This window comes from Phascolarctos cinereus, unplaced genomic scaffold, assembly GCF_003287225.1.
Source record: "Phascolarctos cinereus isolate Bilbo 61053 unplaced genomic scaffold, phaCin_HiC Scaffold_726;HRSCAF=1367, whole genome shotgun sequence".
NCBI lineage: Eukaryota > Metazoa > Chordata > Mammalia > Diprotodontia > Phascolarctidae > Phascolarctos > Phascolarctos cinereus.
In genome coordinates, this window is record NW_027556098.1 from 82,425,868 (window position 1) to 82,443,832 (window position 17,965).

Below are 17,965 nucleotides of genomic sequence, written 5' to 3' on the forward strand. Positions count from 1 at the left end.
GCTAAGTGGCACAGTGGATAGAGTGCCAGGCCTCGAGTTAGTAAGACCTGAGTTCAAATCTAACCTCAGACACTTATTAGCTGTGTGACTCTGGGCAAGTCACTTAACCCTGCTTACTTGAGTTCCTCATCTGTAAAATGAGTTGGAAAAAGAAATGACAAACCATTCTAGTAACTTTAGCAAGAAAACTCCCAACATGGGGTCATGGAGAGTTGGACATGACTGAAATGACTCAATAACAAAAGAATATATCGCTATAGCAGAAGTTCTTATCCAGGGTCTTTGAACTTTAAAAAATATATATATTCTGATAACTCTATTTCAATATAATTGAGTTTCCTGTGTCACCCAATGTATTTTATTTTATTCTGATAAGGGGTTCATAGCTTTCTGCTTATGAGGAGTGGGTGGGGACAGAGGGAGGAGGAAGAGGAAAGGAAATTGGATCCAGTCTATCAATAAAATAAGGTTAAGGACATTTAAACCAAAGTATATTTAAACTACAGCAAAAGGGATTCAGATTGGCATCAGTTTCACAAAGAATGCCCTCATCTAAATAATGCTTCCAAATATTTGAATGAAAATAGCTTAGTGATTAACTGATTTAACTGATAGTTTTCACTTTTCCCCAGTACCAGTCACAGCTAAAACATAGAAATTCAATGTATATGCATATACATATGTGTATGCACAAAAATAGTAGCAAAGCATATCTAAAATACAGAACAAATCTAGCATATGATTTCTAATCAATTCTGCATAATTTACAGGACTGTCTGTAAAAATCTTAAGAATATCTATAAAAATACATTTTTAAAACTTATAAAAATATCTTAAAAACAAAAATCTTAAATCTGAGTCAGATAATGGAACATGCTGCTTTATATAAAAGTCCAATTATGTACCATACCTGGATGAACTATACTACATCTGATATGTACAACAGAACTTTTAAGACATTTTCTTTGAGAAGCAATGTTGATGCTGAAGCTTTATTGAATCAAGGCTACCCTTTCTTTTCCCAAAATTATACTGGTGCATAATCTTCCCTTAAGTATTCTCACTAGAAATGAAGAAGAATCTCTAGTGCACAGACTGCCTATGCTGGAGATGTGATTTCTAAATCTCACAGAGGGAAGAAGATGTAGCAATGCAGGAGAAGTGTCTAACTTATTAGGAGACAAGTAAAGTTAGGCAGTCTTTCTTTACACAGTATACCTCCCACCTTCCCAAGGTACACCAATATCTCTTCAAATTTCTTTTCTTGTACTCAAAAAATCCTCACTAACTTCCCAAGAGAAAGGAATTGATCAATCAACTAACCAACAAATATTTATTAAGTACATGCCAGGCATTATGCTAGGTGCTGGGGATACAAATACAAGGAATAAAACAGTCCCCCCTTGCAATGAGCTTATATTTTAACAAAGCAGATAAGTACATACACATACATACATACACACACACACACACACACACACAAGCATGTATGTGTATAAAAATATATGTATACACATGCATATATAATATATATGTACACACAAATATAAAGTTTATATATGCATATACATTACTATTCTGTGCACATAGATGTTAACATCTATATAGGCAAAATTAAACACAATTTCGTTTGGGAGTAAATACGAGGGAGGGCACTAGCAAATGGGGCAATCAGGAAAAGCTTCACACAGAAGGCTGCATCTGAACTGCATCTTAAAGGAAGCCAGAGATGCTAGGAGGAAGAGGCAAGGAAGGAATGTATTCAAGGCATGGAGGATGGCAAATGCAAAAGCATGGAGGAGAGGAGAGTGTTATATGGGACACAGAATGAAGGCCAGTTTGGCTGGATTACACAGTGAGCGAGAAGGAGTAAAGTCCAATGAGGCTGGAAATGTAGGCTGGGGCTAGGTTGAGGAGGGCTTTAAAAATTAAAAAGAGAAATTTTTATTTTATTCTAGAGGCACAGGAATCTAATAGAATTGGCTAAGTATGGAAGTCACATGGTTAGATCTGTGCTTAAGGAAAATTACTTTGGTAGCAGCCTGTGAGATGGCCTGGAGTGGTGAGAGACCTGACACAGGAGGTCCAACTAGGAGGCTGTTGCAATAAGTGATAACATACATCCCTTTAACCCTGGAGCAAATTTGAGAGCTCCTTAGTTATAAAACCTTATGGTAATTTAGAAATCAACAAGGGATTTAGGTTTCTTTATGTTGTCCAGACCTGTAATTCCTAATATAGAAACTCACTCTGCTAATACAGATCAGCAACTTTAATTTACATAATTATAGTCTTCGACAACTGCCAGGGATATGGTGAGGTTAAGTGACTTCCCTATGGTCACAAAGCTAGTATGTGCCAGAGGCAGGATTTGACCCCAAGCCTTTCTGACTCCTCAGCATTCTATCTATTATACTACGATGCTCTTCACATTTAAATACACACACACACACACACACACACACACACACACACACACACACACACACAAATGTGCAGACTGGAGGGACAGAAGTAATATTTAGAATAAGCCAACTGAAAGTACACTTTGCATAATATCTATATATTGAAACATTTACTTCTTAGTTACTCCACTGCCAAGTGAATTGCTTTTAGCATAAACTCACACATGAGGGGCAGCTGTCTGGACCTGAAGTCAGGAAGACCCGAGTTTAATTCCAGCCTCAAACATTTACTAGCCGTAAGATTTTGGGCAAGTCATTCAACTTGTCCGCAAAGGTCTCCTCATCTGTAAAGCAGGAATAACAATAGCACCTACCTTGCAGGGCTGTTGTGAAGATAAAAGATAATATTTGTAAAGTACTCTGCAAACCTTAAAGCACTATATAAATGCTATCTATCTATCAATCATCATCATTATATCATTCATTCATTCAATTAATAAACATTTATTAAGTGCCTTCTGCTAATTCACAGTGCCACTATTAGGCACTTGCTAAGCACTAGGGAGACAAAAAGAGACAAAAGAGAGTCCCTGACTTCAAAGAACTCACAATCCAATATCATCATCATTATTATTATTAATAAACTAAAAACCAAAGTTAGCATGATGATATGAAAATGCTTGAGAGGTGTGGCAGACATGAATAGCTAAAATACTTTACAATCCAAAATATCCATTTAAGTCTCTAGATTTCTAATCTATACATCCAAAATGACAAGTAACCTTGGCAAGTAAGCATATATTGCAACATAGAATACTTTCCTTTTCATAGAATACTTTCTAAGGGCATTTCAATGTACATGAAAATCAATTCATCAAAAGCCTAATCAAATATTGGCAGAAATGAATAGTTTATTTTTTTAAGTTCAACTAATCTTCAGTCTTCTTACTTTCCCATTAACAGCTACATGATATAGACAATCTGCTACATAATATAGACAATCACTGAGAAACAAATTCTGACAGACATGATGTCTTCATTTGTGATGCTGTAAGGGATAGATACAAAGTGAACTCACAAAGTTGATACTTAAAGGAAAATTTCAAATCACCTGCGCAGAATATTCTTAGCTGCTGGACTGGAGATATAAGTTGCAAATGGGTAGTGAACAGATCAACAAATGCTCCAGGATAAACAATGAAGATAAAAATTCCAAATCCATTAAATCGAACTTGTTCTCTAAGAAACAGAAAAAGGAATAAGAATTTAGTAATGTTGCTTCAATTCATAAATCAAGAACTAATATAACACTAAGCTTTTACACACCAATTTAAACTTTTACTAAAATGTCCTTCTTCAAAAAGTTCTCAATTTTTGTTCTTGCCATTAGTATAAATAACTGAAGATAATCTGCATGAAAGACAAAGTAAAAGGGACTGCCAAATTTTGTTGCAGAATTAGATCTAGCTACCTTAAATAAGATACCATTCTGTAAAAGGACAAATTTAAAATGCAACAAAGGACTGTAAATTGGATTTTCCATTTAAAAATTATTTAGATGTCAAACTAAGAAGTTAACTTTGAAACAACACTTCTTTTAAAAGCTTTGTAACATCAAATAGAAGAGAAAAAGTCTGATTACATTACCGGATAGCTGCCACCCCATGGCCAATTTCATGAATGACACCACTAATAAGGATAGCAGTAAAGAAATAGGTGAGTTGGCTGACAGGTAAATTTACACCAGGAACCTGTTCAAGCAAACAACAAAACACATAGTAGTGTACCAAGTGATTTAACAAAAACAAAACAAAACAAAAGCCCAGATTATTTTAAGTTGCTCCTACTTTGGCTTCCTATTATTATTATTATTATTATTGTTGTTGTTATATTGTCGTGGCTCTTGTGAATATTCCATATAGCTAAAATAGGCATGAAAAGAAATGGCTCAATTTTTAATTTCTACCATAAATTTTACTTTATTTTTAAAAACTGTATTATAAGCTAAAAAGAAACAGTGAAATAGACACAAAATCAATCAATAAGCATTTATTGAGAGCTTACTATATGTCAGGCAGTGCTAAGCCCTGGGAACATAAAGACAAATAAAAAATAGTTCTAGGCCTCAAGGCACTTTTGAGGTGCCTACTATGTGCCAGAGACTATGGTTATAATGACAAAAAAGAAACAGCACCTGTACTCAAGAACTTCTCTAACTGAAGGACACAACACGTGTGCGTCTAGTGAGGGGGGAGGGAAATTAATGTGTATAAAGTTCTGATCTCACTTCACATACATCATTCCCTATCTTCTTGGATACTTCATATTCTTATCACTCATTCATAGCTCCGTATCTTAGTATTCTATGAATATTCCATAATTCATTCAGTCATTCTTTAGTTGTTGGGCACATAGGTTATTTCTAGTTTTTTGCTGTTACAAATAAAGTAGCTAATATATTTTTTAAAAAAGATATAAAGGGGGACAGCTAGGTGGAGCAGTGGATAGAGCTTGGAGTCAGGAGGACCTGAGTTCAAATCCAGCCTCAGACATTTGACACTTACTAGCTGTGTGACCCTGGGCAAGTTACTTAACCCCACTGCCTCACCAAAAAAAAAAAGAAAGATATAAAGTACTAAGGTCATTTTTCCGTAATACATGTACTGGTAATCCTTTTTCTTTATCTGGCCAGTCAGAAGGGTGAGCAGTAAAAAGTCATGTCATATCTGTTAGGTTATCTAATACTTGAGCTACCTCATGATCTGAGAGTGGTCCAGAGCAAAAATGAAGTTGGTACCTCCCCTTCTTTCTAGGAGATTCTTTTTATAAATTATATTAAAAGAATTATAGTGATATATCTTTTATTATATCACCTCCATTTCAAAATACAAGTTGTCTCAAAAGTCTTGGTGCAGTTTTAAGTTATTAAAGCTTAAAATATTTGGAAATGAAGGTGACATTTAAAAAAACCCAACATAAAAAGTGATAAGTGAAGGTGATTTAAAAAAGCTTTAAGAACTTGAAATTGCACTAAGACTTTTGGGATGAACTGCACATCCCCCACCCCACCCCTCCTCCCCACTCCCTACCTACTAATCCATTCCCTGAAACAAAAAATTAAGGGGGGAAAAAGGCAGTTCAGAAAAACTAGTCAACACATCAACCTCACCTGTCAGGTTATGTAATATTCTACACCCATAGTCCCCCTTCTTATCTCCTCTTTGGGCCAAGCTTGGTCATTATATTTAGGATTACAGCACTAGAGCTGATGAGGACAGCAAAGATCATTTAATCCAGCCTCTTGATTAAATGGGGAGGAATTAGCGCTCAACCAGATTAAGTTACTTGTCCAAGGTCACACAGCTACTGAAGAGTACAGCCAAGCTCTGGCCCTCTGCCACGGCACAAAAGGTGCAGCTTATTGTTGTTGTTCTTTCTACTGACACTGTAAGAGTCCCTGTGTCACTGTGTGTATCATTTTCCTGATGCTGAGCCATCCTGTTTTAGACATGTTAATACCCATGGGAGGATTAAAGGGCTCTATCAGTCATTCACTTATCACTATAAATTAGTTCAATTAAATTTCTTTAATACTAGCACCTGGCTAAGATTAAATATGTCTAGAGAACGGGAGTTGATTGGCAAGATGGAAAAGAAGATAATTTCAGAGAATAAAAGGCTCAGGGAAGTTTAGGCAGGATGCTACAGTAGGAAGTTTGAAGCAGCATCAGGACATTGGGTACATGGGGTAAAGGAAGGTGGGAAGATGCATGTTTTTTCTCAGACTTTCTCTCTATATTACAAATTAGCCAACCTTATCCTGTTATATGAAATAAAGCAATAGTGACCAACTAGGCCATATTTTCTTTTTCTGAGAGATAAGCATACACTTGTGACAATATGAAAACAACAGTTGGCTGGTCATAATATTGAGCTGACCAGCACCTGATCTGACCCTTGCTATGTTCTGTCCATGCCAGGAGCCCACTAGGAATTAGCTGTACTAGAATACTGACCTCTAAACCACTCAGAGTCCCAAATTCTTGTTTACTAACAATACTAGACTAATTCCACAGGGCATTAGAGAATAAGTAGAAAACATGTTCCTGTAGCTTCAGAATTTCAATCTAATTCTGCAGATGACACTTAAACATGTACATAAAAAATAAAAATACATGGGAATCTCAGGGCAGCCTAGAGTTGCCCAAATATAGCTCTGATAATACAATGAAATGCTTTAATAGGCTCAATAAAGTGAGAGGCCAACCTTGGAAATAACTTGTTCTTTACATGAATGATATTTTGCCACTCTAGTCACAAAGATAAGGAGAGATCAACTATCTTTCCTGGACCCCCTAATTCAGATGAGCCACAGACTAGATGCTACTATTATATGACCAATTCTCTGTAGTTCTCTACAACTAATTTTTAAAAAATTTTAATCATTATTTATTTTTAACATTCTTTTTAAAAAAATATGAGTTCCAAATTCTCTTTCTCTGCCCTTCCCCCCCTCAAAACTGAGAAGACACGCAATATAGCAATTATACATGTGAAAACATGTAAAACATATTTCCATATGATCCATATCAGAAAAAAAAAAAAGCAAGCATTTGCATTCAGAGATCACCAGCAATTTCTCTGGAGGGAGATAGCATTTTTCAGCATGATTCCTTTGGAATTATCTTGGATCATTTTATTGATCAGAGTAGCTAAGTTTTTCACACTTGATTATCATTACAATATTGCTGTTACTGTGTACAATGATCTATTAGTTCTGTTCACTTCATTTTCTGCAGCTAATTTTTTTTTCTCCGCAACTAATTTCTAAGCCTATCCTCACCACTACTAGTGACTGTAAATAACAAGCCTACTAGTGACTGTAAGTAACAATTTAAGACTAGGATCAAGTTGCTACTTTAAAAAAAAAAAGACTTGCTACTAAAAATTAAAGACATTTTTGAGTTAATGTGTTAGCAGTAAGACAACATCCATAACTGAAATTGAGATGACAAATGTAAACATTTCTAATAAAATCAACTGACACCAGCAAAGTCAACAGGGAAGAGGCTATTTACTCAAGAGAAATGTAAAGCTGCATCACTGCTACTTTTTACACGATCCATAAATGTAAAAACAGATACTTTAAAGAGACAGAATGTGACCTCAGAAAGAGCTCAAATTGTACTGGTCTTAGTCTCAGAAGCCCAGAATTCAAGCCATAGCTCTGACACTTAATAATTGTATGGAAGAGTAACTTCACTCTCTATGCCTCAATCTCCTCATCTGTAAAATGGAGGAGAAAAAACTTACATACCTAATTTGCAGTATCTACTTTCAAAGGGCCACTTCAAGAAAAGTGTTTTACAAATCTTCAAGCATTAGAGAAGTATGAGTAGATGTCACTGAGAGATCCTAATACATAAGTGACAATGTTTGCTCAGAAAAGCATTTTACTATGAATAAAAAGGGCATTAATTCATACAATTTAACTGTACTCTAAGAACTGGAAAGGTGTTTAATTTAAAAAGAATGAAACTGCAACTTCCCATGTGATTTGAAGCTAGCCCTGCTGTCCCTTTACCATACTACTTTCAAAGATAATCTTTTTTTAAAAAAAATATTTATTTTTAAATTTTTTTTTATTTTGGCTAGACAATGGGGGTTAAGTGACTTACCCAGAGTCACACAGCCAGTAAGTGTCAAGTATCTGAGGCTGGATTTGAACTCAAGTCCTCCTGACTCCAGGGCTGGTGCTCTACCCACTGCACTACCTGGTCGCCCCCAAACAGCAACATGAATGAAATGTGTTTTCTCCAAAGTATTAACTCAACTTATTGGTAGGTCTGAAGAGTAAAAGAAAACTACCCTTTGCAGCAATCTTGCACAAAAATGTAAGTGTGTAATCTTTCTAATATTCTTATCTTTATTAACCTAAAATTATTACTATTACTGACTTACTATTAGTCTTTATTAATCTTTCATTATGTCTATTAAATCTATAAATTTTCACATTAATTTCTTTTATTTTCAAAAAGAGATCTACACATATTTCAGCCAAGTCACAGTATTTGGAAAAGTCATGAGACTTCTAATCTATTTTCACATCTGTCTTTGGAGGATTAGCAGTGAAAAGCAGCTGTGGGAAACATTTTCTTTATACATTTCAAGAAAGTAAGGAGAAAAAGGAAAACAAAAGCCACTGACCACAACTTGTAGCATCCTATCATTCTGAGCTGAAGGGACTTCAGTCAACATCTGTGACAAAGTTTGTATCAGGGTATTTCCAAGAAGGAGAATAGAACTGAACATGGCAATTATTCCAAAGACCATTCCTAAATTGAACCTGTCAAGATGAAATTCAGATTAATATGCAGTACTTCACACCTCAAATATCACTAGGTTCATATATTTACTTACTAACTCTAAATAATGACAATTAAAGGAAATATAGCCATGTCTCTATTGTATCAACCTCAGACATGTCTACTGAAATTGGAGAAACTGATCAATCTGCTAAATAATATACCCAAAAAATGTTTTGTTGAAAAACAAACTGACAAGTTTACTTAACTCTTATAATTTAGGCACAAAGAATAATTATAATAGTGCTTGGCATTTAATGCAAACAATATATTCTCCTCATTCTTGTAATTATTTCATTTATTTACACATACATCTCACTTGTTTTACTGAACAGAGGCAATGCATGTGTACATATACACCTGAATGTAATGAATATACAAGAGTTTAGTACTGTTATGTGTATGACCTTGTACTACATTGCTGATTGGGGTATTTTGCCTTTAAATTATCATATTGTAGTAATTACAAAATTGTGAGGTTAACAAATGTTAGTGTTAACCTGAGTAACAAATTAATATAATTGTCCCTGTCATCAATTAAAGCCAAAAACAGCACACAAAGAATACCACTGGTAAAGCAGCCTGGGTTTCCAACGTCCCCAATCGTAAAAGAGACGATTGAAGACAGGGGTTTGCCATCGTATGTGAAAAGGGGAGATGCTCAATCCATAAGATGTCAGCCATTCTTCATAAGAAGTCTTCAAAGAATCTGATGCCTAGGAGAAAGAAGTGATCATGTGATTTTGAAGGCTGACTTTTAAAGATATTTACGAAAATCAAATAGATCATTTCCTGCAGATAACCTACAGATTAGGATAATAGATTTGGGGCTAGAAGCGGCCTGAGATATCACAGGCATGGGGAACTTGTGGCCTCAAGGCCACATGTGGCTTTCTAGGTCCTTGGGTGTGGCCTATTGACTGAGTCCATACTTCACAGAACAAATCCTTTTATTAAGGGAATTTGTTCTGAGAAGTTTGGATTCAGTCAAAGAGCCACACTTAAGAACCTAAATGGCCCCACCTGGCCTCCAGGCTGCAGGTTCCCCACCCCTGACCTAGTCCAATCCTCTCGTTTTATAACTGAGCAAACTGAACACAGAAGTCCTCTGACTCCAATCCAGCATTCTTTCCAATGCACTGCATTGTACTGACACATTCCAAAGCAAAAGTGATTCAACTAATGATTGCATCTGTGGCTCTTTAAAAAAGCTTAAGAAGCACTCAATAATAATTTACTTGAACACTTTAAGGTTTAGATTTTTCTCACAATAACTCTGTGATGGGGGGGAATATAAATGTTATCATACCTGTTTAGAGATGAAAGGAACTAAGTTACAGAAAGCTAAAGTGCATTGTTAATATTCAATTAGGAAGTACTAGGACTTAAACACAGAGCTTGTAACCCTAAGTCCAGTGTTCTGACCATTTTATGGCATTTGAAAGAAAGATGCTGCATTTTTTTTTAAATCTGTAACCACAGTGAGGTTGTTAGCTGCTGGTCATAGTTAGAGTGGTGAGGGACTGGAGAAGCCATCCAGAGCAACCTTCTCATTTTACAGAGAAGGAACCGAGATCCAGAGGAGTGAGGAAACTTCCCTGCGGTCACACAGGTAGTAAAATAGAAAGAGACGGGATTTAAACCCAGGCCCTTTTACTCTAAAGCCAGGGCTCTTTCTACTGTACCAATCTTCTACTTCATTATTATTAATGTGGCCAAATAACAAATGATCATATTCCATTTAAAAACTGATAGTGTGTAAAGAGTGCTGACTCTGCTTCCTGGTTTAAATCTCACCAGTGATACTACCTGTGTGAACTCAAACAAACTGCTTAAACTGTCTGCCTCAGTTTCCTCCTCAATAAAACAAGAGAAGAGGACTAGAGGTCCTCTGAGGTCTTTTACATCTCTAAATCTACAATCATGATTATTTACGGAATTTTTTATTCTGATTGGGATTTAATTCTCTTCCCTCATTGTTAGAGGACTGAGGAAGGGAGCTGACATGGCAGAGAAAAAAAAAACAGACTAGAAGCTAAGAAACTTGGCTTTTGGCTTTGCCACTAACTAGCCATGTGCCACTGCCACCTCTGAGCCTCTTGATCGTTTGGTGAAGCCTATGGATCCTTTCTCAGAATAATGGTTTTTTTTTTTTTACTAGGCAATGGGGTTATGTAACTTGCCCAGGGTCACACAGCTAGTAAATATCAAGTGTCTGAGGCCACATTTGAACTCAGGTCCTCCTGACTCCAAGGCTGGGGCTCTATCCACTGAGCCACCTAGCTGCCTGAATAATGTTACTACAGGCATAAAATAAAATAATAATAAAACCTAAGATTTATATAGGTGCTTTAAGGTTTGCAAAGCACTTTACATGTTAATTCACTTGATCCTTACAACAACCTCATGAAGTAGTTGCTAGCGGTGAGAGACTAGGCAAGTCATTTAACTTCTGTTGGGTTCAGTTTCCCCAATGTGCAAAGTGGCGATAATAATAGCACCCACCTCCCAGGATGGTTAGAAGGATTAACTGAAATAATTGTAAACCTCTTAGCACAGTGCCTGGGTACATAGAAAGTGCTACAGAAATGTTAGCTATTATCTTCATTTCACAGATGGAGAAACTGAGGCTGAGAGGTGTATAGTTGCTTATGTCCAGGGTTTGCATAGCTATCTTAAGTGTCTTGAGGTAGAATTTGAATTCAGATCTTTCTGACTCTAAGTCCAATCACCTTTACCCACTGTGCCACCCAGGGGAGAAAGTAAAATGGACTGGTCAAAATCATTACACAACTAAGAAGTAGAATTAGCAAGAACATATCTTAAAAACACAAATAAACAAAACCAAACCATAGAGCTTGACCCACACCCTGCAGGGTACCCCTTCTTTCCTCCCCCAGTGGGACAAGGTTACAAGAATTCCCAGCCAGGGACAAGAAGTGAGCCCACGTGCTGAGAAGAGGGAGAGAGAACGGAGGACTGGAAGGGAGGAGTGAGAGGGAGGAGGGAAAGGGCAAGACTGGGATGAAGGGGAGGGAAGGATTGGGAGAAAGGAAGGAGGAGGGAACAGGAGTAGGAAAAACGTGGGAGGACTGCCAAGGAAGAGAAGGAGGAGGAAAAGGGAGGACCACTAGGGAGGAGGAGGGAGGACTGAAAAGGAGGACCGAGAGGGAGGAGAGAAAGGGCAGGACTGGGATGAAGGAGAGGGAAGGATTGGGAGAGAGGAAGGAGGTGGGAGGATGGCCAAGGAAGAGGAGGAGGAAAAGGGAGGAATACTAGGGAGGAGGAGGAAGGAAGAAGGGAGCAGGACTGGAGGAAGTAGGGAGTACTATTGGGGAAGAAGAGGAGGACTCAGAGGGAGAAGGGAGGATTCCGGGGGAGGAAGAAGGGGGCAGGACGCTCCCCCCGCCCCGCTCAGTTCCCCTCGTAGCCTGAGCTTCAGGATCCTCGAGATGAGAACCAGGAGGGGGAGGGGCCGGGGCCCTCACCTTCAGCAAGGTGTCGGCTAGGTAAATGGCGCACCAACCCCCCATCACCAGCACCACCAGAGGAATCGGTATCATGGCAGCGGCGGCCAAGAAGGAAGGACAAACCTCCCCGCCGGCGTCCACCGACCCTTCTTCCTAACCGCGGAGTTCCTACTGGCAGGCCATCTGGGCCGGAACCAAATTACCCCGGTCTCTTTGTCTCCAGCAGCCACGTTTTCCAACCGGATACTTCCGGCTGGGGAACTCGAAGCTGAGCAAAGAGCGCGCTAAGTATTTCCTTCTTTTGCGTAATACATCAGCGCGTTTGCGTCTGGCGTCAGCTCCCCTCTCCCGGGAATTTAACCTTTGCTTGGCTGGAGCCTTTCTCTCCCACGTGACAGTATTTTCCAATAGTGAGTGGTCGGTTGCCTGCTCCTGTTGTGGTCAAATACATACTGTCCACGGAATTTTGCAAAAGGATTATTTAAACGATATGAATAGTGGAATTTTCTTGAGTGAATTTAGAATAAATCAGAGATCTTTCCTTTTTCAATTATTGTAATGGCTTGAAGAAAGCCTGCAGTTTGATTCCAGTTAAGCTTCCATTACAGGAGTAGATACCTTATTATCGGCCCATTTTGATTCAGTCGAACAGACATTAACCTTCCCTGCAGGGCACTCTATCTAAGTTCCTGTGCAATGTTAGACCTGAAATGTATTAAAAAGCTTCAGTCTTACTGAAAAACAATTATGAGTTATCCGAAAGTAATAAATCTCTTAAGTATTCTAGAGTGTAATCTAGTCTTCTATAGAAAGTGGTCTGTCATCCCTCTCAAGTCTAGTGCTTTCCCTCTGCTAATTATTTCCTACCTATCCTGTAATATTGTTTACTTTATATATGTTTGGATGTATTAAATTGTAAATTCCTTGAGGGGAAGGACTATCTTTTGCTTCTTCTCGTATCTCCCCCCCCCCCCCCCCCCGTAATTAAATCCCTGGCACATGGCAAGTACTTAAATGTTTATTGATTGATTTCCTTGGACAATTCATGTTCCTAGATGCATCACTTCTCATGTTTCAGGCACTCTTCTTATGTAGCTCAATATTCATTGCTTCTTTAAAGAGTGGTCATCTGCTGCTGAGGGTTTTTTTTGTTTGTTTTTTCCCCTTGAAACTTTTGACGTCTCAGGGTTTTTTTGTGTGGTGAGTGGGCTGAGGGGGTTGGCTGCTGGGACTTCTTTCTCAAAGGTGTTATTAGATAGCTGTTTTATGAGACCTCTCTGCTAGCATGCCTAGGACTAATCAATAAAATTTTAGCCTTTATTCGTTATGCTGAGTCACAGCATTACAGCACAGAAAAATGAAGCTTCAGGACAAGATCTTTTTTTATTCCATTCTAGCTAGCCCTTCCCTTCAAATAATTTCCCCAGGCTCTACATTTAGGTGGGGATGAGTGAATTCTATCTTCATTACTTCCCCACTTCCACTTTTGCCCATCCCAATTAATCTCAGTTTTGTCTGACTTTGAGATCCCATTTGGAGTTTTTCTGGCAGAGATACTAGAGTTATTTGATGTTTCCTTCTCCAACTGATTTTATAGATGAGGAAACTGAGGCAAAGAGGGTTAAGTGACTTGTGCAGAAACACACAGCTATTAAGTCTCAGGGAGGTCAGATTTGAACTCAGGAAAAAGTTTTCGTGATTCCAGGAATTGCACCACTTAACTACCTCTAAGAGAGTGGGGAAGTGTAAGAAGACTGGAAAGATAGAAAGGGGCCAAGTTATAATGAGCTTTAAATGCTAAATAGAAGAAGTTTATACTTGATTCTGGAGGCAACAGGAAACCAACCACTGGTGCTCATTGAGCATGGGAGTGACATGGTTGGACCTGTGCTTAAAAACAGCCACCTTTGTAGCTGAGTGGAGGGTATATTGAAGTGGGGAGAGACTTGAGACAGGGAGACCAGTTTGAAGACTGTTGCAGAGGTAATGAAGGCCTGAATTGTTAGTGGGGTATATTGGAAAGGTTGTGAAGACAGGACAGGATTTGGCAAAGGATTTGAGTGTGCATGATGAGGGAAAGGGAGAAGTTGAGGATGACATCAAGGTTGTAAGTCTGCCGTCATGACTGAGATGATGGTGGTGTCATTGACAATAACAAGGAAACTTGGAAGGGAGAGGCAACCATCATATCTTTCCTGAGCCTTCTCTTCTCCAGACTAAACATATCCAGTTCTTTCAACCTATCCTCATATGGTATGTAGTCAAGGCCCTTCAGCATCCTAGTTGCCATCAACTAGACATTCTCTAGGGTATCAATATCCTTCTTAAACTATGGCTTGTAGACACTGGGCACAATACTTCAGAGGAGATCTGACAAGGACAGAGGTCAGTGGACTCATCACTTCTCTATTCCTGGAAGCTCTGACTCTCCTGGAAACTATGGTAGGAAGCAGCCCAAGATCCCATGAACCCCTGTTGCATCATCCTGCTGTCCCAATGAACTGGCAATCCTACTTCTTTCTGTTTCAAATCAACTATTATCAACTCATGCCTAACCTTTCTTTATTTGCCCAGCTCTAGCTGAGGGCAAAGTAGTTTTGATCTAAAAGGAGGAAAAAAAGGTTGAAACTACTAATATCAGCTTTAGCTTCATGTAATTAATATAGCAACTAATTGTCTAGTCTAGTTAAAAAAATGAATATTTTCAATTCTGTGATACAAATATCTGCATAAAATGGATGATAACAAAAATTTACTTGCTCTGCTTTTGTGTTTCAAATTTGTCTTCCAAGCAATTAATCAATAAGCATTTATTAAATGACTGCCACACACTATGCTAGGCCTTGAGTATACAAATAAAATAAATGAACCAAACCCTATTCGCAAATAGCTTATATTCTAATGGGCTCCACCAGGAAGAATATATTTTATTTGGCTTGAGAGAAATGATTATTCCTTTCATATTAATAACCAATTATTGAATTAGGATTAAGGTTTCTCCCCCCTTCTATTTACTCATTCTCTGTAGGCTATTCACGCAGCCTTTGAAGGAAGGGCTGATAAAGAGATAAAATTTTGGGTAGACCCACCCCACTGGGAAAACTCAGATCTGTTCAAAAGGTAAAGAAATTTTAGTTTAGGTGAATTGATAGAGTCCAGCCCATTGTGTTTTAGTCAGACAGGTGTAGATGAAAATGGATTCCCCCTTTTATCTAGATTGCCCTAGACAGGGTGATATGGGCATATATAAGTTTTTTTGACCAAGACTGAGTGAACAGAGTCATGTCCCCCAAACCCTCAGAATGAGCCCATCTCTCATTATAATATTCATTCTGTCATTGTTAACCAATCAGCGTTGATTTCCACTCTCAGGATCACCCACTTTTCCAAGGACAAATAAAGGTTGAGTGGGTTCCATGAGGGGTCTTTGGCATTCAAGCATGCCACTGACCCCTTTTATTAATTATCCACTAGCATGATTAATAAAATGATTACCCAGAAACTATGTCTCTCAAACTTTTTATGTGTCTCAAGCTCCAAGTTCCCTTTTGTTAGTCTTCATAGTCTGCACTGTGGGAAGATAGCTGCAGATGAGAGACAATATGCCATCTTGAGAAAAAAAAAGCCCTGGATTTGGAGTCTGAAGACTTTGAATTTAGAATTCAAAACTTTGTTTTGGGGATATTTAAAATAAGGATAATAATACTTGTGTTACTTTTTATGGTGGTGATTAGGATGAATTGAGATAATGTTCTAGCTTTGTCATTAATCAGCTGGGTGACTTTGGACAAAAGTCCTTCCGCCTATTTGGGTCTCTGTGGGTTTCCTCATCTGTAAAATAAGGAATCAGTACAACGTGATCTCTGAGGTTTCTTCCTTCTTTTTGCTTATGAATCTGTGAATATTAAACACTTGCAAGCTTAAAATGCTATGTGACATAAACATATGCTTTAACACTGAAATGAACCCATAGATTACATATCTGAAGGGACACTTTATCCATTAACTTCAATAGTTCCACTAATTTACTATGTAATTTAAATAACAATTAAGCTCTCCTAGTAGATAGGCATAGAAAGGATGAAGGTATCTCTCCCATACTGGAAGGTGGGAACAGCCTGTAAAAGAAATTGACCTCCATGTTATTTGTTTACAACTTGTAGAATTGTTCTTAACTGACACATTTCTGTGTCAAAGGACATAGCTGCTACGTGCTAATTATTTTTCCAAAGGACAGTACACAAATCATTTGGTACAAGTCTGACTTCAGGGATGATTTCAGGGTAGGAAGAGCTGGATGGTCACATCTGGACACACAATATTGCATGAAAACACCAATAAAGGTGTTTTGATTTTAGAATATAAGGAAGGAGGAATTGTTTTCTGTTCTGACCAGAAACTCTGTGGGTTCTTCCTTCCAGACTGATATTTTTGTGATGGTAAATTGGGCCATCTTTTGTCTCAATTCCTGCCTAGCCCTTATTCATTGAATAAGCATTGCCTCAGACAAACTGAGACCTGGGAAAGACCTTTATTTAGAAAGGCCAAGGTGACCTACTGCATTCTGGGCAATCATCAGTAATCTTGACTTTTGTCTTAGCACTAGATTTTCATGACTCTGGAGGAGAGGTCGAGGCTGACAACTTTGCAGAGCTCTCCCTTACTCAAACCCAGTGTCCCCAGTGAATGAAAAATAGAAAGGCCAAAAGAGCAAGCATTTGAAGGTTACTGGAAAGATGTAATTGAAAAGATGCAAGTATCCTGGGTTCCAGGATATGGATTTGTTTACTTCAAGATTTAATTTCCAGCTGAGGCCTTGTTCTAGCATCTCCTTTTTAAATTCTGATGATAACTAAATTAGTCTAAGATGGCATAAGAAATGGCACAGGGCTCCCCTGTCTTCCTTTTCTAGGACAAGAAATCTTATCCAAATCCTACCAATTTAATATGTGCCACATTAATAATTCATCAGATTTCAAAATTTAGTGTTGTCAGAATTCTCGAAAAAGATTCTTATATGAAGAAATCTCATTCTTTATTTAGAGACTTTGTCATTTATTAGAAAAAATGATTTTCCATGTGAAGCTCAAATTATTTGGATTAGTTTCAAACAAATATTTTCTAGGAGCTAAATCCTTAAATTGGAAGAGAAATATAAGCCAACAAAATGGTGTATTTGACAGAGTATTTGGCTGACCTGACAAATTCTATTCTGGCCAAGTATTAGAATGTAATTCAGACTTTGCCCACTTAGTATTCAGTCTAGGACTGAATTTAAAGAGTATAATCCTTACATATTGTACAAATATTATAGTGTATATTGTGCAAATATCATCTCATCTTATTCTCACAACAACCCTAGGAAGTAGGTGCTGTTATTATCATTCCCCATTTTATAGAAGTGGAAACTGAGGCAGACAGAGATTAAGTGACTTTGCCCAGGGACACACAGTAAGTGTCTGAGGCTGGATTTGAATTCACATTTTTTCAGATTCTAGGTCCAATGCTCTAGATATTGTGTTATTTAGCCACCTCCAAGGATGGCAGATTGACACCTAGTATGACCTTTGTCTGTTATACTCCTAAAGTTTCCATGGGAAAAGTGTACATCCAACGAGCTAGGAGTGGGGAGTGGAGGTCTTTCTCTACATCTCTGGATACCATGAGGTCAAAATTTGTTTAATTCTTTGTTTTTGTATCCCTAGCACCTAGGACAGTACCTGGC

General features: G+C 37.9%; 1 protein-coding gene across 2 annotated transcripts in view; it reads right to left on the minus strand.

Moving 5' to 3' along the window:
- The window catches only part of MBTPS2 (membrane bound transcription factor peptidase, site 2), a 46,646-nt gene extending 34,136 nt beyond the window's left edge, over positions 1 to 12,510 (minus strand). Inside the window, exons 1-5 of one of the 2 annotated variants that reach the window (XM_020989900.2) lie at positions 12,364 to 12,510; positions 9,338 to 9,486; positions 8,613 to 8,751; positions 4,053 to 4,156; positions 3,517 to 3,644 (exon numbers count right to left, since the gene is read on the minus strand). In XM_020989900.2, coding sequence (XP_020845559.1) covers positions 3,517 to 3,644; positions 4,053 to 4,156; positions 8,613 to 8,738 — 358 coding nt within the window. In that variant the 5' untranslated portion in view covers positions 8,739 to 8,751; positions 9,338 to 9,486; positions 12,364 to 12,510. Of the gene's footprint in view, positions 1 to 3,516; positions 3,645 to 4,052; positions 4,157 to 8,612; positions 8,752 to 9,337; positions 9,487 to 12,258 lie in introns of both variants that reach the window. The other variant, XM_020989898.2, reaches the window with a different exon arrangement.
- Between the last annotated feature and the right edge of the window lie 5,455 nt (positions 12,511 to 17,965).